General features: G+C 45.9%; 1 protein-coding gene across 2 annotated transcripts in view; it reads left to right on the top strand.

The window, feature by feature from the left end:
* The window catches only part of PTCH2 (patched 2), a 79880-nt gene extending 61864 nt beyond the window's left edge, over nt 1–18016 (top strand). The window contains exons 12-28 of one of the 2 annotated variants that reach the window (XM_081009342.1): nt 3250–3371; nt 4806–4953; nt 5484–5615; nt 5745–5900; nt 6603–6695; nt 6812–6937; nt 7200–7318; nt 7882–8284; nt 9139–9451; nt 10282–10424; nt 10781–10961; nt 11201–11484; nt 12630–12767; nt 13393–13535; nt 14305–14404; nt 14689–14937; nt 15551–18016. In XM_081009342.1, the coding sequence (XP_080865468.1) occupies nt 3250–3371; nt 4806–4953; nt 5484–5615; nt 5745–5900; nt 6603–6695; nt 6812–6937; nt 7200–7318; nt 7882–8284; nt 9139–9451; nt 10282–10424; nt 10781–10961; nt 11201–11484; nt 12630–12767; nt 13393–13535; nt 14305–14404; nt 14689–14937; nt 15551–15964 (3264 nt within the window). In that variant the 3' untranslated portion in view covers nt 15965–18016. Of the gene's footprint in view, nt 1–3249; nt 3372–4805; nt 4954–5483; nt 5901–6602; nt 6696–6811; nt 6938–7199; nt 7319–7881; nt 8285–9138; nt 9452–10281; nt 10425–10780; nt 10962–11200; nt 11485–12629; nt 12768–13392; nt 13536–14304; nt 14405–14688; nt 14938–15550 lie in introns of both variants that reach the window. The other variant, XM_081009341.1, reaches the window with a different exon arrangement.
* The last annotated feature ends 6763 nt before the right edge of the window (nt 18017–24779 follow it).

The raw sequence follows: 24779 nt of genomic DNA, 5'->3' as shown, positions 1-24779 counted from the left end.
CATGCTTTGCATGCAGACAGTTCCAGATTCAGTCCCTGTCATCTCCAGGTAGGGCTGCAAGGGACTCCTGTCTGAAACCCTGGAGAGCCACTGTCAATCAACTTTGACAGAATTGAGTTAGATGGACCAGTGTTCTGAATTCATGTAAAGCAACATCTTATGTTCCTAAGGAGGAGAGTTCCATTTTATGGGTGTCTAGATCTGATATTAAGAGATGCACTAAGACAGGTTGGACAGCTGCACACACAATGCAACCTTCCTGTAACAGCCTTTTTGAAAAGTAGAGAATTGTAATATTGCGAAGTGCACTCAGTAGGAATTCTGCAGAATGGACACAAAATTTGCCACATGGGCAAAGAATTTGGTAAATGACGAATCTTAATTGGGATCACAAAGCTAAAGAGATCTGCAAATTCCATAGATAAATGTGGCAAAAAGGCGAGTGCCATTCAGTGCTCCTAAGACATGCTAACCAAATAAAAAGGCAGTTTTTCCAATTGTTATACCTTTGCTTCAAGATACCAGTAGCCAAAGTACCATAGGAGCCAACTCCTTTGCCCTCCCAATAAAATATTTGAGGGATCCCCCCCAAGTTGATGGGCATTGCCATTCAAATGGTGTGTGCGTGCCACATCTTGTGATCGATTATGCAGGGTGGGGCTTACCTGCCTCTCCCCCCCCCCCAATATTTTATTCAAGTTGGCACCCCTGCAAGGTACACACTATATACCATGACATAAGACTGATGTAGCCAAAGTAAATGAACATTCTGGCTACAAAAAGTAGAGCTGATTCTCTGGCCTGGACTCTGGGAGGGGTGGGAAGGAGGCTCGATGAAGTCACAGAGCTCTTCAGATTGTAACACATGTGCAAAGCAACAGAATAGCTTCCTTGTGTCTTGTTGGAGCTAGGGACCTCTTTTCAGGCACCGTGTGCCCCAAAAGGCTGGATTCACTGTGGGGTCCCCCATTTGGTTAGCTTTGCCCTTCTGCGTCCAGGAGTGCGGGGAGATGTGGAATGCAAGGCAGCGTGCCAGAGAGGCACAGGCAGGAATGATGGTGCTGATCCAGGCAGACGCAGTGCAAGTGCTCACCAGCAGGTGGTCATAGTTGGAATGTGTCCCAGAACAGATGGCAGCTTCGGAGCTTTTGGAAGGTGGAGGGGGGAGAGAGCAGTGTATGCGTACACACACGGAGCACATATGACCAAGGGCAAGCACAAGGAGCGGGAGGATGGAGTTGCAGCCATAATTCCACATTTCCTGGCTTGAAAGCCAGACTGTTATCATTATGGCTATCCAGTTTCTCTCGCTGCCACCACAGGAGCAGGAAGGAGATGCCTGTAGGATTGAAGGGAACACCCAGTGTGCCTGTGGGCAAGCACACGCACACACAGGATGATATAGTCAGAATGGATTCTGCAAACTCCTCAATCAAATGCAAATAGACACTATGATTTATATGCAGAAAAGCATAGTAGTTGCCTGGTATAATACCGAGTCTTCTTATATTTCTCTTAGTTGGATAAATAATATCAAGCATTAGCTGAATTGAATTCATCCATCTGGTATTGTCCAAATGGGCTGCTTGTTGTTGTTGTTGTTATCCTTGTTGGCTGAAAATGTGGCACTGCTGCTTTGCAAGGTAGGTAGGTAGGTAGATAGATAGATAGATAGATAGATAGATAGATAGATAGTATGTGAAGCCATGATTGGCATGCTTTATGAAAGTGCTGTCCTCCAGCTTACAAGGTGATAGGAATTTTCCTGCTTTTCCCATTGCTTGATGCTTGTCTTATGACTGTGTGGGTGACTCACTGGTGATTGCAGGGCGACAGAGCCAGACTGATTTTGGGTCGTCATTCTATGAGAATACCTAGACCAGGGGAGAACCAATGTGGAGCACTGTCACATAAAAGCTAGAATCTATCAGATCTCTTTAGCTCTGCTTGCTTTCCCTGCACAGAGATTGTGTGATTTATTATGTCTCAGGGTTCCAGGCATTATGATAATGGTGGCAATGCCATCTGGCATGTCGCCGTCTTCCATCCTCGGCAATCAGGGAGGCATCAGGCTGCTCCAAGGAGTAGTTATTCTGACAGTTGTTAGTAAACCTTCTTAATTGTTCCAGGCCAATGTCACTGAACTGAAATGTGGATTATTATTGTCAGATGTGAGGTTACATAGCTAGGAGCAGAATGGATTATTTCCAGAGAGGATCTCAAGCCTTGCCCATTATTGTTAACCAGCAGAATATGCAATATTATTATGTTTACGTATGTGGTGTTTGCTAAAAGAGAGCTTCTGTCTGTTGTATGCCTTTCAAGGGCACATGTGTATGTAGGGTCCCTATCAGCAAGGGACTGACCACCCAGGGTCATGACTGGAGGGCAGGTTTAGCCCCCAGTCCAACATTGTCCCAAAGGGCAGAACTTTACTTTTCTCCACAGAAGAGGATGTCAGCTATTCACTAATGGGTGATGGTAAAGAGAGGCACTTGGGCACCTCATTGGTGTTTGGGCTACACCAGCTCCAGCCAGTGAGAATTAAGCCTGTTCCTATTTGTATAGTTCCCTATAAGGTTCAATTACTTGGTCACTCCTGGATGTGACAGAATGCTGGAATAGTGTTACGGAATAATGGGAAATATTCTTTGTTTTGTTTATAGAGACATGTATTGTTCCAGTAGCATCGTTAATGTGCTAAAGTGCTTTACATTTTTTTCACTATTTTATTTCCATTTATTGGATACAAAACTGAAGCTAATAAATGTTGACTTTTCCAAAGTGCTCAATGAATTCATGGTTGAGCAGGAATTTAAACCTGTTTGGGTCACTCAAATTCAATATTCTAGAGCAGGCTGCCTGTCCTACTGAGAATTTCGTGTGTGTGTGCGCGCAGTTTTTGTTTTGTTTTTTTACATGTGTCATTTGCAGAGGAGCAACATTTGCCCTTGCTTTCCATAACAGCTGGGTTTTGTTTTATTAGCCAGCTAGTCAGGGCTATAGCATATAATCCCTTAGTCTTAATCAGAACAGTTCTGCTTCAATAGTAGTAGTAGTAGTAGTAGTAGTAGTAGTAGTAGTAAATGTACACAGTGCACAAGTCAGAAGTGTGCAAAGATACTTCTTCCTCCATGAAAAGCAGGAGATGGGGCTATAGTGGTGTCCTTAATATGCATCTAAAATACCTGTGCTTATGTCTGGAGTTTATGCTGCTATTTTACATTCCATTCTTGCTGTCTCCACCAGGAACCAGACATCCCCTCAGAGCTCACAGGTGGCTGCCATGGCTTCTCACGAAAATACATGCACTGGGAAGAGGAACTGATCCTGGGTGGCACCGTGAAGGATTCCCAGGGCAAACTGCAGGGGTAAGTGTGTGTTTGTGTGGCGTGTGTGCCTGTCAGGTCAGAGGTCTTTGGCCAGGAATAACTCAGTAGCTAAGGAATTCTTTATGCAGAGCAGATGGCTTTTCCCTGCAAGCAGGGCCAATTAAAAAGGATGGACAAAGTCATAAATGTTGTGTTTGAATGGTGAGGGGAGAGGACAGTGTGGCTCCTGGGAACTGCTTGGACTCTCGCTGCTACCCCTTTCACAGTTGGGGGTGGTAGTAAACTGCCTCCTGAGCCAGCTTGTAACTTGATGCCACTGAGGTTCATATTCTCGTGGGTGCATGTCCGCGACCTGACCCTAGGAGCAACTGGCTTGGGCATTCCTAAGCCTTGGGATTTATGTTGATCCCTGAAGCTCTGGCTGCCATCACCCCTTGCCTCCCGAAGCCACCTCCCCCCACCCCAATTCCTTCCAGCTGCCGTGGATGCTGGAAGACACAGCACAGACACCTGCTTGCAGCAATCCGCAGCCCTGATCCTAGAAAGGGGCTCAAATGCACATTGGGAAGTTGATTCCACACAAGTCTGCACTGTGCTGGCACCTGCACTTATCTGTTCTACAGGTTGCCATACCTTCTGTTTTGGCATGGTGGGGCACGTTCTGCATGCTGGTGGGGGCAGTGTCATAATCGGTGTCAGCTTTTAAAAACCATTGTTCTTCAGAGGGGAATTCTTGTGTCTCTGAACCCTTCCATATCTCACAAGGCAAAGAGCTGCAAAAATGGCTAAGGAATGGGCAATAGATTGGGGGCAAGGGTTATTGCTGCGATACATCGCCTTGCTTTGGTTTTAAAATCCCATGCAAGGAAGCAGTCAGAAAATGGGAAGCAGCCAGAAAATGGGAGAAAAGATCCTCACCTTTTAAAGTTGGAAGGCTCAGGCAGAAGAAAGAGATGTGCTTCTGATATTACAGGGAGGTGCATCTGCAGCCATTTCCAGCACTTTTCATGCATTTCTAGAACACAATACATGCAGGCTTTTCTTGTTGTGTATAGATTGGGATGTATACATGGTGAACTTTCTATGCAAATGATCTGCTACAATCACAGGTCTGCTGGGAAAGCCTATTGGTTTTTCTCATGTTTTGTGTGGAACATTAGTCAGTGACTTGTTTTCCATGGCAGCTGATCGACATGGCATGCATACCTTTTGCATACCTTTTTGATAGGGGTGGCTAGCCACCTGTTTCAATTGAAAAAAGCCCCATAAGTAGGCTTGTGAAAGAAGTGTGCACAGAATGAGGGCTGACTGTGAGATAAAGAAAGCAGAAATCAGGCTTTTGGTTTCTGCCTTGAGCCTGGGCAGTGGGGGAGCAATGGGGCCTAAAGGCTCTAGTTCCAGAGCTGAAAGGAGCCCTGCCTCCTTGACTGTGAGTGTAAGGGTTGACTCTCATCCAGCTTCTGTTTCCTGCAGAGCCGAAGCCCTACAAAGCATGTTCCTGTTGATGAGCCCACGACAGCTCTTTGAGCACTACCGGGATGACTATGAGATACACGACATCAGCTGGAGTGAGGAGAAGGCAGCTGCTGTGCTGGAGGCCTGGCAGCGGGAGTTTGTTGAGGTGAGACGGACAGGTTGGTTTGTGGCATCTGTGTGGGAACTCCAGGGCTGCTTGATGCAGGTGTGTGCAAGGGTGAAGACACAAATGCGTCTACAAAAGGCTGAAAAAGTGTGTGCGTGGAAGGGAAGATGCTAGAAAGATGACGGGCAAAACTGCATGCAGGTCTGTCAGTGAGGAGCAGAATATTATGTAGGGCTGCATGCAAATATGCACCTGCCAGTGTAAAAAGGTTGGGTGCCACCATGAATGCTTACGAGCATGTAGAATGGCATGAAAAACAATTTATAGGGTGAAAGCATAGCCAGTTGTTCTTGAATTGAGTGTATGGACCCTGTACAGTTTTCTGTCTTGCTTGGTATTACTACATGACATGTATAGCAGCATATAGGCTCCTTCATGCCTATGAGCCTTCATGCCTATGCCTGGCTCATAGATGGATCCTGTGGATGCATTTATGTATGTGAGAAGGATCCCAGCCACTGAGATGACTCTTCTCCTCCCAGTATCTCATGAGTCTTGCTTCTTTGCAGTTGGCCCAGGAATCCCTCCCTGCGAATTCCTCCCAGACTATCCATGCCTTCTCCACCACCACGCTCGATGACATCATGAAATCCTTCTCAGATGTGAGCGCCATCCGTGTGGCTGGCGGGTACCTGCTGATGGTGTGTAGCAGCTTCTTCCCTCTCCTCCCTCCCTCCTATTCCTTTATCTTCCATTGTGTACTAAAGCATAGCTTTTCCATCCTTGCCTTTCTTCTCATTAATTGCCGTCTCATTCTCCTCCACTTGCAGCTGGCGTATGCCTGTGTCACCATGCTGCGTTGGGACTGTTCCAAATCACAGGGTGCTGTGGGCCTGGCTGGGGTTCTTCTGGTTGCCCTTTCCGTGGCAGCAGGACTTGGACTGTGTTCTCTGCTAGGAATCTCATTCAATGCAGCCACGACCCAGGTAAGCCACATTTTGGAGAGGTCTGCCTTCCCTAATGCCCACCCTTTGTTCTCCGTCAATTTCCCCTCCTCTTTGCTCAGCAAGCAGGAGAACTGTCTACTCCATCAATTTCTCAGGTTATGCAATGCTGAGGTTATGTTCTGCCTCTCTATCCCTGCTTGGCATTAGAAGATGCTTTGTTGTAGAGAGCACTTGACCTTCAGGTGCATGGCTGTTCCTGAGTTTCCAATGACCATCGTGCTGCCTTCAGCAATCAGATCACTCTAGCTGCCTACATGCTGTTTCTTGTTCAGAAGTTCCAGAGGAATATACGATACTGCATATTCCCTAGCAGCTGAGTTTTTTTTAAAAAAAACTGTCCATTTGTACCGAGGCAGGTACAGTCTAGGAGTATGCCACAAAGAGAGCCTCAGCTAAGGTGCCTGCAAGGCAAGGAAGAAGCCTAATAAACCAGGTGCAGGTGACTCAAATATGTGTTAGCAGAAAGCAAAAGCCCGCCAGAGTCACCAACCAACCTGACTTTGGTTAACATGAGAATCATTTAGAGCCTGAGTATAACAGCAAAAGGAAGAATTTGTGGTGCCTTCCAGTCACAGTTTGCAGCCTGAGATCTGTTTCTACTTTTGTGGGATTTGAGCAAGTCCTGGATGTGCTCCTCTAATTGGGATTCCTCCCATTGTGCTTTCCTCCATATCTGTATAGGTGCTGCCCTTTCTGGCACTGGGCATTGGTGTGGATGACATGTTTTTGCTGGCACATGCCTTCACAGAGACCAGCCAGCACGTCCCTGTCAAGGTAAGAAGGTTCCCTGTTTTTGCACAAGCTTTTGAGTCCCTATGCATTGCCAGTGCACGCTCAACCCGTCCTCAACTCTATTCTCACGGTTCCTCATTTGCACCTTTTCAATGCAGGAGCGGACTGGGGAATGCCTGCGCCGCAGTGGCACCAGTGTGGCACTCACCTCTGTCAATAATATGATTGCTTTCTTCATGGCTGCTCTTGTGCCCATCCCAGCACTGCGTGCCTTCTCTCTGCAGGTAAGCCCCTCTGCTAGGAGCTCCTCCGTGCAGGTTTGTCAGCAAACTGTGCTTATGCACATTTGCATTTTCTTTGAATCTCACTGCAGGCAAGCCTTCACTTCCACTCTGGAGGTAGCTGTGCCCCCAGTCTCCATGGCCTTGGCTGGAAAGCTGGGTGATCCCTCCCCTTGAAGGATAGATGCCCCTCCTTATACAGAGGGTGACTTGGCTCAGGATCTTCAGCATGTTTAATTGTTCTCCCTCCTTCATCTCCTTGCAGGCTGCTGTCGTGGTAGTGTTCAACTTTGCCATGGTGCTTTTCATTTTTCCTGCCATTCTGAGTCTGGACCTTCACCGGCGTGAAAACAAGAGGCTTGATATTCTGTGTTGTTTCTACAGGTACTGTCTTAAGAGTGTTTGTTTGTTTGTTTGTTTGTCCATAAATAAATATGTGTAGCTGCTGGTGGTGGAGAGACAGTTGCCCCCCCCAAAAAAGAGTCCCTTCTCCTTTGGGGCAGTACTGCGCTCTCCCTGGCTAGGCTGGGCTCCATCAGATCTCCCAGGAGAGGAGACGCATGCTGCAATTGGGGGCAGTGGTTTGGAAAAGTCATTAAGCCCAAGAAGAGAGGATCAAATGCAGCTGTAAGTAAAACAGCAAGAGAACAAAGCCAGCTGCACAGATGGTAGTGCTCTCAACAACATTTTGAAAAACACATTCCTTTATTATGGTAAAAGTTTGTCTATAAGAACAAGTCAAAATGCACATCAAACTGCACATAAAATCAGCATACTCTGAAAAGCCCCTTTAAAGACATTGTGAAGGGTATCTCTATCTGCTCACCAAGAGAAATGGAACTTTTTGTGATAGTTATATCCAGATGCTGGGTGTGAGTTAGGATGCCTGGCTGGCTAGGGGACTGTGTGTTGCCCAGCAGTTTCTCAGTGTCTTCTTCTCCCCACAGCCTCTGCTCCTCCCACGTCATCCAGATTCAGCCACAGGAATACACGGATGCAAATGACAACCCCATGGCACCTGCTTTCCCGCATGGACATCCAGCACTGACCACAAGCACACGCATCACCACTACGGTTCAGGCCTTCACTCAGTGCGATCCCTCCGGGCGTCATGTGGTCACCATCTTACCACCCACCCAGCATGTCTATACCACCCCTTCCACTCTCCTGCCTGCCAACCCTTTGGGGTCGCAAGTCTTCACCCCTGCCAGCTCCACCCGTGATCTTCTGGCACAGCTGGATGAGAACAAAAGTGCCCAGGAGTGTGTGCCGTTGCCCCTTTGTCACTGGAACCTCTCCAGCTTTGCTCGCGACAAATATGCACCTATCCTGCTGCAGAGCCAGACCAAGGTAAGCAGCTGAGAATCACTTTCTTTGTGGGTGGCATTGTGCACTATGTTGAAAGAAGGGGGGGGAGTACAGCATCCTGGGTAGCAAGTCTGTGATGCCAGCACTACAGCCAATGGAGAACTAAAGCTCCCTGTTCTTCTCGGAGATGAGAGAACCAATTTGAAATGTAGTCATTGTGCATGTCATCCTATATGAGGACATGTTGCTGCTCTCCCCGTGCCCCGCCTATCAGGGGCAAAGATTGCATGTCCCGTGTAGTCATTCAAAGACAAGAGCTGTACATCTTTCCTAGTCTATTTTTACACATCTAGGAAGTTAGGTATGAAGGCTCTGCATCGTCCTTGGGTAATTCCAGATGAAGTGGCTGTGTCAGTCACAGATAATCTAGATGATCTTAGATATTGTGTGTGTGTTTACCTTTAGAGAGAGAGAGGGCCAGGTACAGAGTCAAAAGAACTATGTTCTCAAGGTTAATATATGTGTGTGTTATGTGTCCCCTTGCATGGAAAACTCCCTACCTGTCATTATTGATTCTCTTGCCTTACAAGTATGCTCCATACTCCCACAATATGGCACATGTTGATATAAACTCCATTAGGGGCAATTCATACCCTACACGTACTGTAGGGACTAGGAAGTGGGGCTGGGTGGTTGCAGTTCCAGCCCCCAAGCAGTTGTTTGCTTTTCATAAACATCTGGCTGTCCACTGTGTCCACTGTCCACAGATTTTCTTCCATTCTCCCTATGTTTGTTAAGTCAAGTCTCCTGACAGCAACAGAGGAAAAGTTAGCTTCTGCAGAAGAGATTGGGGTCTGTGTGCATCCGTCTTCACTCTTTCCTTTCTGCATTTCCAGGGAATTGTTGTAGTCCTGTTCCTGGCACTGCTGGGCCTGAGCCTCTACGGTACAACCAAGGTGCATGATGGACTCTACCTGACGGATATTTTACCACGAGGCACAAAGGAGCACGCCTTCATTTCAGCTCAGTTCAAATACTTCTCCTTTTATAACATGTTTGTGGTTACAAAGGGTGGCTTTGACTACCCCAGCTCACAGGAGGCCCTCTACAACCTGCACCAGGCCTTCACCACCATCCAGTATGTTGTGCGTGATGAGAACCGCCAGTTGCCGAAGATGTGGCTGCACTACCTCCAGGACTGGCTGCGAGGTGAGTCAAGGACACTCTCTCCTGTCCTGCACTGCCTCTGCCCCAAGAAGTGGGGTGGGATGCCCTCCTCCAGCTCTCTGTGCAGGATGCTTAAAGGCTAGAAGATGCATGGGAGTTTGGATGAGGTGTTAGTGGCCAGCTGCTTCCAGGGAAGGAAAGCATCAATGTCTGTTTCACAACCATGTTCAGCATAAGTGCTATAAATAATTTTTAGCTTCTAAGGAACCAGAAGCTCTTCATCTTATACACACATCCATTTAGGCAAACACTGTTTACAGCCTTCTCTGCAGTGGCTCCCCATCTGTGGAATGCTCTCCCCAGAGAAGTTCACCTGGCACCTTCATTATACACCTTTAGGCGCCAGGCAAAAACGTTGCTATTTAACCAGGCCTTTGGTTGATTTGATTGATATCCTTTACCCTTTAAAAATGTGTTGGGGTTATAGGGTTGTTGTTTTTATTTTGATTATGCATTTTGTAGTTTTTATATTCTGATTATATTCTGTGAACCACCCTGGAACCCGTGGGTATGGGGCAGTATATAAATTCTATATAAATTCAATAAATAAATATAAATGTTTGTGTACATGCTCACTTGCACAGTTGTACATGTGCCCTTCTGCCTTCTAGGATTACCAGCTCTGTTCTTGTTCCTCTAAAGTAGGGACAGAAACATGCGGCAGGGGCTGAGAGATCTGAGTTAAACGGCAAAGGGGTGGAGGTCATGAAAGAGGGGAAGGGATTGGCATAGCTAGTGAGAGGAGCTCTTGCTTCTGGGCCTTGGGTTCCACAGATGGCACTCCCTTACCTGTCTACTCCCCTGTTGTGCAGGTCTACAGGTAGCCTTTGACCGGGACTGGGAAGCTGGGCATATCACCAAGGAGAATTACCGCAATGGATCAGAAGATGGTGCCCTGGCTTACAAGCTCCTCATCCAGACAGGCAACAAGAAAGAACCCTTAAACCTCAATCAAGTAAGTGGGGGAGCAATCTAAAAGTTGGGAGTGGGCAGGCAAAGAGAACCCAGTGTGCCATGAGAATTAAGGGTGAGTCCTTGGTGTACCAGGAGGGAAGGAGGAGATAGATCCCCACTGCAAAAGAATGGAGAGGAGAGAAAGCTTTCCCATTGGCATTTGGGGTCCCTTGGAGATGGAGGAACACATGAGATCTACATGGCTTTGGGAATGGCCAGCTGGTGCCCAAGCAGGGGGCTCAGCCCTATTTCCTGCCAAATGATAGCACCTGTCCAGTAGCACCCTGACCGCTGCTACTACTTACTATTAGTTGCTATACTTCTTAACCGCCCTGCATCCCTTCCATCTGCCTACAGCTGACAACTCGCCGCCTGGTGGATGAGAATGGGATCATTCCTCCTGACATCTTCTACATCTGTTTGACAGTGTGGGTGAGCAACGACCCTCTTGGCTTTGCTGCATCTCAAGCCAACTTTTACCCACCACCCCCGGAATGGATCCATGACAAATACGATGCCACTGGCGAGAACCTTCGAAGTGAGTTCAGGCAGCAGCCTCATTCTTGTTCCACTTTCCATCATGCATTACTGTTTCAGCTCAGTCCTATCCCCACTTCTATGGCAATTCCACAGTGGAAATCCTTACGATGTATGTTTCCCACATTTGCAAGCCATGCCTGGCACATGGGCAAAGGAAGCAATTCATTTTTGGCCCTAGAGATGGGAGTAGGGGGCAGAAGGCCACTATATCTGATGGGCTGCCTCTCTTTCTGACAGTCCCTGCTGCACAGCCCCTGGAGTTTGCTCAGTTCCCCTTCTACCTCAATGGACTGCGGCAGACATCAGACTTCGTGGCAGCCATCGAGAGTGTGCGTGCTATCTGTGACGAGGTGGCCCAGACGCATGGTGTCCTCAGCTACCCTAGCGGCTACCCTTTCCTCTTCTGGGAGCAGTACATTGGCCTTCGACACTGGCTTCTACAGGCCATCAGTATTGTGTTGGCCTGCACTTTTCTAGTGTGCACCCTGCTACTCCTCAATCCTTGGACTGCCAGTATCATTGTGAGTATCCTTCTTCATGAGCAACAGGGTGTCTAGCAGTAAGGGAGATGTTTTAGCTCCAGACGTTATATGTAGTAGCAATATGGCATTGTGCAACAAGGGAAATGGTCATCAAACACTGTCACTGTTAGTTAAATCAGTATTTTTGGCTCTCATGTTTAGGACAGGAAATTTGGAAATGGGAGTGGGGGAGAATTAGTGCGATGCTTCCTGTAATCTCTGCACAGTTGCCTTTCCGTCTCCCTTGCCTTACATAGTGTCCTAAAAGGTTTTCCTTCAATACCAAAGACCATTTTAAATCATTCAGGTTCTGCCCAAACTCAAAACTGTGCAGCTGTACTGTAATACATTAAAAAAAAAACTTGCTGCAGTAGTTTGCAGAATTTATTCTGCAGAAATTGAGTGTTTTGTTGCAAGTCTGGAATGTTTTCGTACCTTCTCATATTCTTTTTTAAAAAAACATGAACATGCGCATATTTTCCCATAAACGTATTAAGGTTTGGCACACAACAGACACCATGTATGTATTGTACAGGTGTACGCACCAAGGAGCTGGGAATGAGACCAATTCCCACTGTATGCAGATGCAATAGTAAACACACATCTGCTACCAGATAGAGTGTAAAGTAGAGCTTTACCTTTGCAGCAAAAAGTAAATATCTTTTTCTCTCCTCAAGCTTCTTTCCACAGTGCTGAAAGAGTTAAGCCTGCACACTAACATGCAGGTGCTCTATTATATTTGCATCCTTAGCCACCTTTAGGGCTAGTGTGTGCACAGTCCCATACCCCTACTGTTTACCATACAAAAGCGTATAATGCAGCTCAAATACAGACATACATACATACATACATACATAAATAAATATTAATTAATTAATTAACAATCAAGGTATCAAACAGGCATGGTAGTAGTGGTTGGGTGATTACTGTTAACTAATAATTCATGTGCCACAATGAGATGTATGCATTTTCTGAATTAGTTCTGAATTCAGAAATTACATACATATGAGCATATGGATTTGTAGGTACCTATTCTTAATCTACCTGTTAACCTCTACATTGGGCTTTTTTCATTGCTGTAATTGACATGTCCATAACCATAGCTTGCAGGTAAGATACTGAGCTGTCCCTTCTCTCTGACGTAGGTATTCGTTCTAGCTATGATGACAGTCGAGCTCTTTGGGATCATGGGCCTGATGGGCATCAAGCTGAGTGCCATCCCAGTAGTCATCCTCATCGCCTCTGTGGGAATTGGTGTGGAATTCACCGTACATGTGGCTCTGGTAAGAAGCAATTGTGTGAGCACAGCCCATTCTGCTACCGTGTCTAGAGCATGTGATTCAGTGAGACTTCCTCTTTTTGAAGCTCTGTGGGTCCATACTGAAAGGAATAGGGTTCCCTGAACACCCTTGCAGAGTTTTCAAGAGCTCTTTTTCACACCAGAGAACTTGGTGTGTGATATTACAACGATATACATTCAAATAGCTTTAGTGGCACCCAACCAGAACATTTAGATTATTAGGTTTTTATCTGTTGTATCAAACCTGATCAGTAGTGCAGTCTATAAGGGAGAATCAATAAATTGTGGGTTCATTACCCCCTTAATATCCCTTAATATCACCCTGTTGCAGTCTGGGTGGTCAGAGCAGAATTTAATCCATAATTGTGGGTGCAGCACCCAAGGGTTGGCAGTTCTTTTAATTAGTGCTGAATATAATGAAATAGCTGTGTATGGTATGAAAAGCAGAGTCCAAGCTGTCATTTCAAGATGAGCCTGTTCCAGCTCTGGCAATACCAGCCGACTCAGTGCGCAAGAACAGATTTGGGCTTAGCTTTTTGTTCTTTTTCCCAGTCTGCTTGGACAAGTCACTCTCTTTAGTCGCATTCTGACTGTTCGTCTTTTCTCAGGGCTTTCTCACGGCCATTGGCAACCGGAACCTGCGCACTACTGTGGCCCTAGAGCACATGTTTGCCCCTGTGATGGATGGTGCTGTCTCCACGTTGCTTGGCGTCCTTATGCTAGCTGGTTCAGAGTTCGATTTCATTCTGAGGTAATTGTCATGTGTCTCTCTTCTCCCCTGGTATACCTATTCTGGTGGTGCTCTGGACCAATGTGCTGGGGGCCATTTCCAGAGGTATCAGTAAAAGGAATGGCTAGAGAATGGGAAATTGTCTTTCTTGACATCTGTTGGGAATTTGGGTAACACCACATGGGGCAATAGGTCTGAAGGTCTCACTGATCAAGAATGGATATAAAGGCAGAATCTAATAGGGTTCAAGGCAGCCCTGGAGGGGCACTGGTACATTCTGCCAAATTTGGAGAAATCTCCCTGTTCAAGACCACAACTTACAATGGGTTGAGGGGAAGACATTCTACAAGAAATTTATTCCTTCTCTGACACTTTGCCATATGGCAGCTAAGACTTGTGAGCTCTGCAAGTGTGCTGGCTCAGAGAAAGGGACGCTCTTATCTTCTGTAGGGAGCAACCTTGAGCTGAGACTGAGGGATAGCACTTGTCAGTGCATGGGTGTAACAGTAATGAGTGTGCAAGAGAATGTAAATGAATGTGTGCTGGTGAACTAACTCTATACTTGGCTGCCCTGATAAGAGGCTGAGATGCTTTACTGCCACCTGGGTAAATAAGTAACCCTCCCTCTTCACAAAGGCCGCAGAACTGTGCTGCATCTCAGCTTCCTGGGATGGGAAAGAAAAATATACAGAGCAGTAACTAATTTTCATCCTAAAGTTCTATTGTACGCAGATGATTTGCACAAATGACAAATCTGACCATTACTAACCACCTTGACCTCCCCCCAAAGGTATTTCTTTGCTGTGCTCACCATCCTGACCATTCTGGGACTGCTCAATGGCTTGGTGCTGCTGCCTGTCCTGCTGTCTATCATTGGACCACCTGCAGAGGTAAGAAAACTTCTGTTTCCCATCAGGTTGCTCTAGTGGAGAACCATAGAGAAAAGCAGAAGGGGTCCTATATCTCACTGTCAAAACCCACTGCCAGATTGAGGTGAAGTGCTTGAACAGTCACACAAGTCGTAATAGAACATAGGTCTTGGCTTCACCTGCTATCAATAGATTTCAGGATTCACTACAATGAATGGAAAGCCTGTGCCTCTCAGGGATCATGCACAAAGACCCTTTATTTGACACCCTGTTTTCTCAGTGTGCTTTCTGCTTTTTTCATCTAGGTCACACCAGCAGATAACGGTAGCCGCCTGCCGACACCGTCCCCTGTCCCCCCACCCATCAGCCACCACAGCTTCTACGTACAGCGGCACGGTGGAGCCTTTGGTGACTCCTCAGACTCCGAGTACTATTCAGAGAGCACAGGAGCATCAGACACGGGTGAAGATGACCGCAGCACCTACATCATCCCCCCAGCGCAATCGCATATCTTGGTCAAGGCCAGCAAAAGCCCCAGCTTCCCCAAGATCACTGTAAGTGCCCATCAAGAGCCGGGGAAGCCAGAACTCTGGTTTCTCTGGATAGAGAGAGTGGTCTCAGCATTCAAAGGCAGCTGGATTCTAGTTCAAGTGTAAAGATAGTGTCCCCAAATGAGTTGGGAGGCAAGGCAAGAAGAAAACCAGGAATGTTTGTTTCTGTTCTTATGCTAGTATGTCAATAGGCACTGGACTGGGGTGGGCAGGTCTCTGTGAGACAAAATTCCTAGGATCTCTGGGAAAGACAGACCATAGCACCTTGGAGCATATCTTTGGGGTGCAATGTGGCTATAGTAATGTATAATGGGGTAATAGGAGTCTAGCTTCTATTCCCAGGTCCCAGGAGTTAAAACAGATAGAGCAACCCCCTGTAATGCAGGAATCTCAGCTAAAGCATCCGTGACAGATGTACAGTGGTTGAAGTCTCCTCTTTAGTACCTTAGGGCAACATAATTCACTCTCTTTGTGCTTCAGATTCTTCTTACTGAATTTGCTGCTTTATGGTTTGAAAGTTGCTGTCACAAGGACTCCATGCCAACTGCACTTGTGTTGTTGCCTTCTTCCCTTCCATATCCAATACACTAACATCAGCCTTTCCTTTCCTGGGCAGGTGGTGAAAAGCTACAAGACTAGCCTCGAATCGCCTCTGTCGCTGTGCAGCCCAGACTGGACCCAAACTGTGACCCCTGGAGGACATTTGCCACCCACTGTCACAGAAGTCAAAGACGCTTCACAGCAGCAAGAGCAGCCAAACCACAAACAAAGGCCTCGGCTGGCTCAGACTGCCCCCAACCCCCCTCGGACCGACCCTACTGTCCACAGTACCAAAGTGCCGCCTCCTGCATCCGGTGGCACCTTCACCACAGTTACAGCCACTGCCTCAGTGATGCTGGCCTTGCACCCACCCCTGCCTGGCTCATGCCGGGGCTACACACACGAGGGCTTTGAATCTGATGGACCTGAGGAGCCTCGTAAAGACGCATCCAACAGCTTGGAACTGCAGAGCCTAGACCAGAGGCACTAGCATTTCACTTTTGCCAGGCCCAAGACCTTGGGTCTAGAACTCCTGCCTCAGGGATGGGATGTGCACAGTATCCCTGGTGGGGTCAGGGGCCCAGATTGTTCACACATACACACACCACAGACTGTGAAGCAGGATGGATACCTGGAAGCTCTTGCACTGTGTTTAAACAACTGTAGACATAGACAGTGCCTTTGGGAACTGGAGCAAGGAGGCCAGATGAGCTACTGCCGTGAAAAGGTTGATGGGAGAATCTCTCAGCACCTGGTACTCCACTTTCCCATGCCTTGTTTCTCTAGGTGTTATCTGCCACCAAAAACATGCTGGGTTTCTTGGTTACCAGGACTTCTGGCTTCAAAACATCCCTAGTTTGCATCCTTACATTGGACTGTGATAGCCCAGATAACATTGTGTCCACTCACCTGCAGACAGGGAAACTTCCAATCCCATTGAACCTGGAAAATGAAAGTGACAATTCCCCATATGCTGTGTGAACCATCTCATGGCTGTCATCGGGGCAGGGCGAGAGAATCGCCCAAACACTGACCCTCCCATGGAGAGAACAGGACTCAACTTGTGTGTGGGGAAACTCCTCCCACATTGTGCTGCTATTCTTTTATTTTTATTAATATTAATATTATTATTTTAAGCTGTATAAAAAAGAGTCACGAACCCTCCCCCTTATAATTATAATAATTATTTTTTATTATTTTTACAGCTCCCTCATTAAAAAAAAAAAAGTGGCGTGTCCCTTTAAGGGGAAACACCAGGGTGAGGTTGTAATGGAGAGAGGACCCCCTGGGCGTGTGGAGTGGAGGGAGCATGCAATGGAGGGGCACAATGTGTCTTAGCGCCTTCTATGCAAGCTGTGTGGGATGGGCTGCACTCTGCTCCTGCTTCCACCGGCATGTCTGCCTATGCCAGCATTCGCCATCTGGCTGTTCCAAATCCTGTTAAATTCCTCCCTGTCCTATCCCACACTACAAAAACCTTTCTGCCCTATTCTTTTTGCTTGCATGCCTCTTTATCAGTCCAAGGTAGCCCATCACACAAGTGTCCCATAAGTACTTCCTTTTAGAAGTTACATTTTAAGCTTCATCATTTCCCAAGAGTATCAGTGAGGAATAATTTGTGACTAACAGAAGATGAGAATCATACAGGGCAAGTTTTTGGGCCCTGCAGGACATTTACCCCACACGGATGGAGATCAGAGCAGGGCTTTCTGGAAGAGCAGTTTATATGGGTTTATGTTTTTTCTGCTTCCATGTTTTAAGAGGTACTTCTCACAAGTGAGTTTGTAGTCTGAGACTGCTGCCTGAGTACAAAAATGTATGTGTACTGTGTTGGTTTACGAAGGAAGTGTTTCAAATGGAAATTTAAGCTTACTTTAATAAGAAAGCTGGGCGACCTTGTGGTAAATTCAGCCATTCATTGCCCTTGTTAAGGACAATGTACCGTTTTGAGTTTTTCAACACATGTTTTTCCTATACTGAGATTATTAGCTTCCTGACCTGCATACTTTCAGCACAAACATTCGTGCTGCACCTTCACAACTGATGGTGTACAGAACTTTCCCCCCATCTCTTCACAAATATTTCTGTGCAGGAAAAAAAATCATGTGTAAAATTATCCTTTGATTCTCTCCCACCTAAAAACATCCCTATGTAGTAATCAGAGCAGAAAATGTTCAACGGGAGAGACGAGTTGGGCAAAACATTCCATTTCCTGCCCAAAAGTATGAGTGCTGTGGTTGCTTTTTCTGTTTCTGAAAGATCTCTTTCCGGTTCAGCTTCTTTGGCTGAAAAACAAGAAATGAACTGTCGCTTGGCAGCAGGATTGGTTCTCAAGGACCAGTTCCATTTCCATCTGACATGCTTGGTTTCCACATAGCTAAGTCAAAATTGCTTTATGAAATGTTTCAGTTTTTCCATTCTGGTTCAGGACACAAATCAGAATTTTGCACAAAATTCAAAGTGCAGTTTTCTGGCCAGCTCTGCCCTGTGCATCAATCACAAAACAACAGCTCACAACCTAAATCCTGAAACACAATGCTTTTTTTTTTTTTTTAAAAAAAAGGTTATTTTCTTTCTTTCTTACTGACCTACTCTAAAGGAAAAAGATGGCAGCTGGGGAAAAATATTCTGTTTGCTAGGATTCTTGAGTGATTTTGGAACCTGATGGATGTGCCACAGTTTTCAGCACACACACATTTCTTTCAACAAGATACAAGGTTTGGGACCAAATGTATTTTTCACCTAAGACAGTGAAATAACTTTAGGTACTCCCGAAGTTTGGAGATTTTGGGCTTCAGGAAGTTGCTTAACATCTTTCTGCACTGCAATTATATACACAAGTAGTTTGCCAGTTTCTCGGTGGCACTGACATTTGTAGTGGAATAACACTTTACAACTTTGTCTTTAGAATGAGATAAATAAGAAGTGCAGATGTCTTCTAGCTGTTCTTTGCCAACATGGAGTTGTCCCTTGGGGGCTTTGTGTGAAATTCTGACCCACTTGGGCATAAAATTGTGTCTAGTTTTTGGGCACAGAGACTGACCCACCATAGCTTACTTGTGTGAGATAGCAGGGCTGATTCACCTTTGAATCCACTTCCTCAGTGACATTCTTCCTTCTCGACCGCAGGCACTTTATATTCCCCCTCCCTTTCGCCCAATAACTGCTGTAATTATATCCCCCAAAGTATGCCGGATTGCCTATTCACTTCATGTTGCCAAGGGAGTTTCTGCTGAGATTTTCACATTTTGGTTGTGTGAACCCCCTTAGCAGCTTCAATAGGGTTGGGCCTTCTATTAAAATGGATTAATTCAGTTGATTTAAAACTAAGAACTGCTTCTAGGATCTGGAGAGAATTCCCTGCACACAGAAACTTGCCATGTGGCAGAGATTCCTCTGATAATTTAGATTTGTCCTGTTTTCTCACCACGAAACTATTTAGACCAGAAACCACTGTCAAAGGTAGAACCTAGCAGCATTTGACATGTATGCCCCACTTCTCCCACTCTCCTTTCCACCCACCCACTGCTTAAAAAACTGCTAAGTGCTTCTAGCTAACTCACAATAGAAATTGTGTTTCTCCTCCCCCCCCCCCCGCACCCCCGCCAACAAGTCTGTGACCAGCAAAGCACAGGAAACGGTGGAAAGGGGGACACATTGTGTGTGCATGTGTGTATCTGTGTGCGCGTGTGCATGTGAGTATGTAGCAGGTGTGCTGGAGACCTTTTAACCTGAAATGTTGTCATGCCATATAAATTATTTATATGAAAAGAAAAAAGATTTATTTTTGTAGTTTGTACAGACCTCTAGCCTTGCAATGGAAGTTTTTATTTTTAAAAGTAAATATATATTATATATAAACCTATCTTCTGATGGTGCCTGTGTGCAGTTCTTTGGTCCCCGCTTTGGAGTCTCTGTGTTTGTAGTCAAGAGTGTACCTACTAGACTGATGCAGGCTGTACGCATAGGTTTCTCTTAACAGGACAAATAACAGCTGGGGGAGGAAGCTTTAAGCTGGGAAATGGTGCTGGGGGAAAGGGTTAAACGCCTTTCTCCTCAGCACCACTGTCCTGGTCTGAATCTCCCTTTTGGCTATTATTTGGTAAAACTTAATGAGGATGCAATCCCATCACAGATTTCTGACATTGTGTCTTGTTTTGCTCTAGACTTCCATCTCAGAGAAGTGTGTGTTGATGAACACCAGGAGTTTGTGTGTGCATGAGTAAGGATGCACATTATATATAATTAATATATATGATGATGCATGCATAGCTGGACGTTCTTCTGCTCCCAGAAAGATCAAATCCTGCCCCAAGAAAGTGCAAGCTTTGGATTAATTAGTTAAAGGAAACATTTTAATATAATTTGCATATTTTATTCTGACTAACCTGTTCACAGAATTTAAAATGTATTTTCAAAGCCTGATAGAGCACGGAAAGTACTGGTGCAGGAGCTAGAGGGAACCATCCAAAGTTTACTTTTTTCAGTCTTCAGCAAATACTGTGCTTTATTTTTAAAAAAAGGAAGAAAAGATCTGTGTGCCTTGACTTGAGAGTTGTCTCTGGACATTTTCACAGGTGGTACTAAATTACTTTCGATCTGAATTTATGATGCGGGAATATTACTAAGGAGACAGAATAAAGCTAAAGAGAGATCACTTAAAAGCAAATGTACATTTCTACTTAGTGTAATTTTTCGTGCAATTTACAGATGCAGAAAATGTAGTCGAGTACAATTTGTGAAAATTAGCTTCTGCAACCAGCCTGACAAAGGCAGCAGGAGACCCCAACAGATGAAGTTGACATGGCCAAAGATAGTGTGTAATATAAAGGATTGTTATACTAGGTTGTCAGTAACAACCTGTAAAAGCGTGAAATCTCTGCAGAAGAGGGAGACGATTCTGATGTAAGAGCTGGATTTTTTAACTTGGTTGGGGTGACAACTTAGTTTCAATTCTTTATAAACTTCAATTAATGTTATAAATATGCACAGGTTTCCACAAACCAGCAGAAAACAGGTGTATGAAGTGGGAAGCAATTGTCCAGTGGGATAAACATTATCTTTGCTTCTCTGGAAAGTGCAGAGAGGGACTATGTAATTAGATCAACTTGTGAAAGAGGGCCTGTGTCTGCTTTCAACTCTTATTATGCTGGAAGTAAGACACTGTAAGTTCAGAAGTATGGAAAGGAGTCTGGCCCAGGAACAACACCCCCCAGCCCTGTATTGCCCTCCCTGGCACGATCAATTTCTTGAGCCTCCAACCCCATTTCAGCAATGGCTGTACTGCAGCTGCCTGGCAGTGTTTATTTTTCCAGTGTGTTCAGGAAGCTGGCATGGTGCAGCCCAGCCAAAGGGGGGCGGGCAGGCAGGCTAGGAGGTTGTCTTGTCAGCAGCCACAAGGACCACAGCTGAGCAGATTCCGCAAGCAGAGCAACAAGCAGAATAAAGAAAAACAAACCGAGACCAGAGCTTGCACACACACAGGCAGCATTGTAGACTCAGTAAGGGGCACCCTCTTCACAAAAGTCCATCAGACTTGATGGCCCTATTAGGTGTCCCCACAATTGTTTGTATCTTGCCATTTCTTTGCAGAGAGAAATTGTCTATGGGAGCAACCAAAGCACTGGGGGGCAGGCAGATGCTTGAATATACCAATGTGCAACTTCTGTTCAAAATTCAGTGGTTACTCCCAGGGGAAAGAATGCTGGATTAGAATAATGGAGAGCAGTGGAAGAGAACTCTTAATCTTGCTAGTTCCAACCCCTCCCTTCTCAACAGGTAGGCATATCTACTAGCCCATTAAAAACAACTGTGGTCTGGGAATTAAAAATATGGTTCACTCAGCAGTTTGTATGGATCCAGACTTTGTGTCTGAGCGTTAAACGCCCTGCTCCCACTGCCTGCCTCTTCTTTCCCCCTGCAAGATGCTTCTCAGCATGATATCACCACGTTTCCCAGGGAGGAGAAGCTTCTTGTTCAAGCCTATTGCACTTCTACTTTCGCTTTTGGAACTCTTCTATGAGATACTGCCACAAGATTTTTCTTTTTCTTCTTGTTCCAACACTTCTTGACATAGCAGCTGCTCCTTGTCATGTTCTCCCCCTATGTTATAGCCATTAATTCTGCATGTTGCAAGAACCTGATAGAATTTACAAGTAGCAGCCTATGGCTTAGTCTTGAGCTCCTCATTAAGTGACTCATAATTACCACCATCTGCAGTCTTCCTGAACTTCTTCCCTCATCTCTTTCCTAGTTTATCTTATCTCTTCTTTGGCACCATCTCTATCTAGGTTAATTTTCTCTTTAACTTCTCGTTTTTGGCTATACATTCCTGAGTACAAATACCCAGGCAATGCATTAATTATGAACAGTGCACAGCCTATTCCTTTCCTGACAGCCACTTCCGTGTATATTTCAGGGGGCAGGAAAAAGGCCATTTAGGGACAAATAAAATGCGGCCCATTGGCACATTTACAAACAGAACAACTTCTCATGGGCAGCATGCACATGCCACAACCAAGCACACACACTTCTATTGGCTACAATTCTTCAAGCATCACAGTGGGAGGAGGAAACAAAGGAAAGGGTGCCAGGGAAGGCCTTTGTGGGTGGTGCATGTGTTCCTGTGGCATGCAGCATGTTGATGAACTCTACAGCAACACATTAAACAAAGATGGCTTTAGAAAGCTCAATTTTCAGTGGCAAAATAGTGGGGAAAGGAATGAGTGACTTAACCTTTCCTCACCTGCTGTTTTCTCATGATAAAATCATTCCTCCACTGCCTTTTCTCATTTTTATTACAAGGGCATGTTTATAACGCTCGGAGTAAATTTAGAATAGGACAGTAAGCAAGAAATGTATGAAGCATCCTTTGCCTCCAGCTCCCTCATGCAAAACAGCAACGTCTCAAAGTTGCTTTTCTTAATAAAAATATATACTGAGGGAACGTCACATATTTTTGCCACTTGCCCTTTATATACAGGTGCATCACTGACCAATGCTGCACTATGTATTTTGTACTCCATGTTCAGTGGCTAAAATGTGAATTGGGCTTCTGTTACTCTTAGATAGACAGACTTCAGGAGCTCCATCTCTGCTTTTCTTTTCCTTTCTGCAAGAAGCCAGAATAGTGCACTTGATAGTACATATTAGAGGTCCAATCCATGCCCTTAAAGCTGATTAGCTGAGCTATCATGTTGGCCCTGAACAGGTTAGCTGTGCTGTTAAAAGTTTAGAGAACAGACTCTGGTGTGTGGGCACTTGGCCCTCTTGCAAGCACATTTAACCCAAAGAGCAACAGAGAAGGCCTTGAAGGAGCAAGCTACGCTAGTCAGAAGACAATAGCTATTAGTGATGGTCTACTTCCAGTTTGTCTAGGCCTGAGTTTAAAGGCACTGGCTCATTCCTCCCTAGGTGCCCTACTAAATCAGTGCCAGTGGTTAGAGATGGTAATTAATGTGCTTATTTATTAAATTTCCATACTGCCCTTCATTTGACAATCACAGGTGGCTTACAATATAAAAGCACAAAAACGCACAACAGTGAAAAACATAAACAATAGCCCCCCCCATTTAAAAAGCCATATATTGTTTAATTAGCCCATGAGAAGAGGAATGTTTTAGCCTAGCACCTAAAGATACCGTATGTAACAAAGGGGCCAGGTGAGTCTCCTTAGGAAGAGCATTCCACAAGCAGGGAGCCACCACAGAAAACACCCATTCTCATGTTGCCACCCTCCAGATCTCTCGTGCAGGAAGCACATGAAGAAGGGCCTCAGATGATGACTGCAGGGTCTGGGTCAGTTCATATGAGAAGAAAAACCCTTACACAGCACTCTTAGGCTACAAAGCAAAAATAGTCCTCTACAGCCCTGAAGAAAGCTGAATCTACACAGAAAACACAGAATGAAAGCACACAGGACCTGTGGGGCAAAAGAAAGAAACGTCTTTCAACTGTCTCACAGGCCAAGTCTTGTGGTGCTTCAGTACAACAAATTTATGTCACTATCAGGTTGTTCAGATCTATTTTTTCTGAATGTGCAATTGGCACTCAGTTTTTTCAGTCTTATGTTTTTCATATCACACCAGCAGGCGGTGGTCGTTGATGGAAAGCTTCCATGCTGAGTTTCTGGGCCCTCTCCTCAGTTACTACATTCACCCTCCACTACTGTTCTCCATTTTGCGTTCACACACAAGTATTTCTGTACCTAGGTGCATGCACCTTTTCCAAAAGAAATCACTGGAAATTTTAAAGAGTGAAAGAGCAAATGTTACCAGCCCTTGGCTATCATGCTTCAAAACTGGCAATATGGAGGGTGCTGCTTTTGAGTGGGGAGGGTGGGCAGCATCTATTTTTATTTTGTTTGTTTGTTGCTTAAGGCCAAGTTTTTGCACAACACCAGTATTTCACTGTACCAAAACTCTAATAAAGAGTTACATCTTCGTTCCTTAACAGATTTTCTGCTGCATGACAAAAGCCACATTAAATGTGGAAAAAGTGCGGGCGGTCATCTCGATGGCAATGTTTTGGAGACGGGGGGGGGGGGGGGAATCATGCTGGGACAGCACCGATTCCACAATAAACATCCGTCTGGAAGCGCCCTTGGCTTGGCTGAAAGCAATCTCGGGTCTTTCACACATGGGCTAGACTACAGTGCCCCCTGCTGGGAATGCTATCAGTCACAAGAAGTCGGCTCGCGCTTGTTCTCAAGTAGCTTTTGTGTGAAAACCAGCCCAAGAGACCCCGAGAGTGACCCATTAACCAACCCACGACTCAGCCTTGCTTCCTCAGCCGCGACTTCCCGCTCTGCTGCTTCCACCTATGAGGCCGCTCGCGGCTCAACGCCTTACCCCCCCGCACCGCATAGTTAGGTCACGTGCTTGCTTATAGGGGCTGTGCCGTCCTTATGGCTACCATAAAAGGTGGCAGGTTGTCCTCACCTGCGGTTTAGGTTCAGTCAAGTAACCGCTCCCTGCCGAACCACGGGGTAGAGAGCGAGCCACGTGCAACGGAGAGCAAGGCTCCGCCACACCTTTCACAGCTGAGCTGAGAATTTCAGCAGGTGCAGCAGCTGGCGATGCAAACGGCTGAAATTCCCTTTTTTGCACGACTTATTAAAGAAGGTGCGGGAGCCCTTGCTCTCCTTTGCACCTGCGAGTCGCGCGCTCGCCCTGCTACTCGACGCGCGTGGCCTGGGGCCTCATCCCCACCCGGGACCGGCGCGAAATGTTGAGCCACCTGCAGTTCCTCCCTCACGCATCATGGCGATGTCGGGAGGGCAGAAATGCATGTTCCCCTTCTGCGCG

Source organism: Podarcis pityusensis (genome assembly GCF_964106645.2).
Source record: "Podarcis pityusensis genome assembly, chromosome: 6".
Classification (NCBI taxonomy): Eukaryota; Metazoa; Chordata; class Lepidosauria; order Squamata; family Lacertidae; genus Podarcis; species Podarcis pityusensis.
This window is presented reverse-complemented; position numbering and strand designations above follow the sequence as displayed.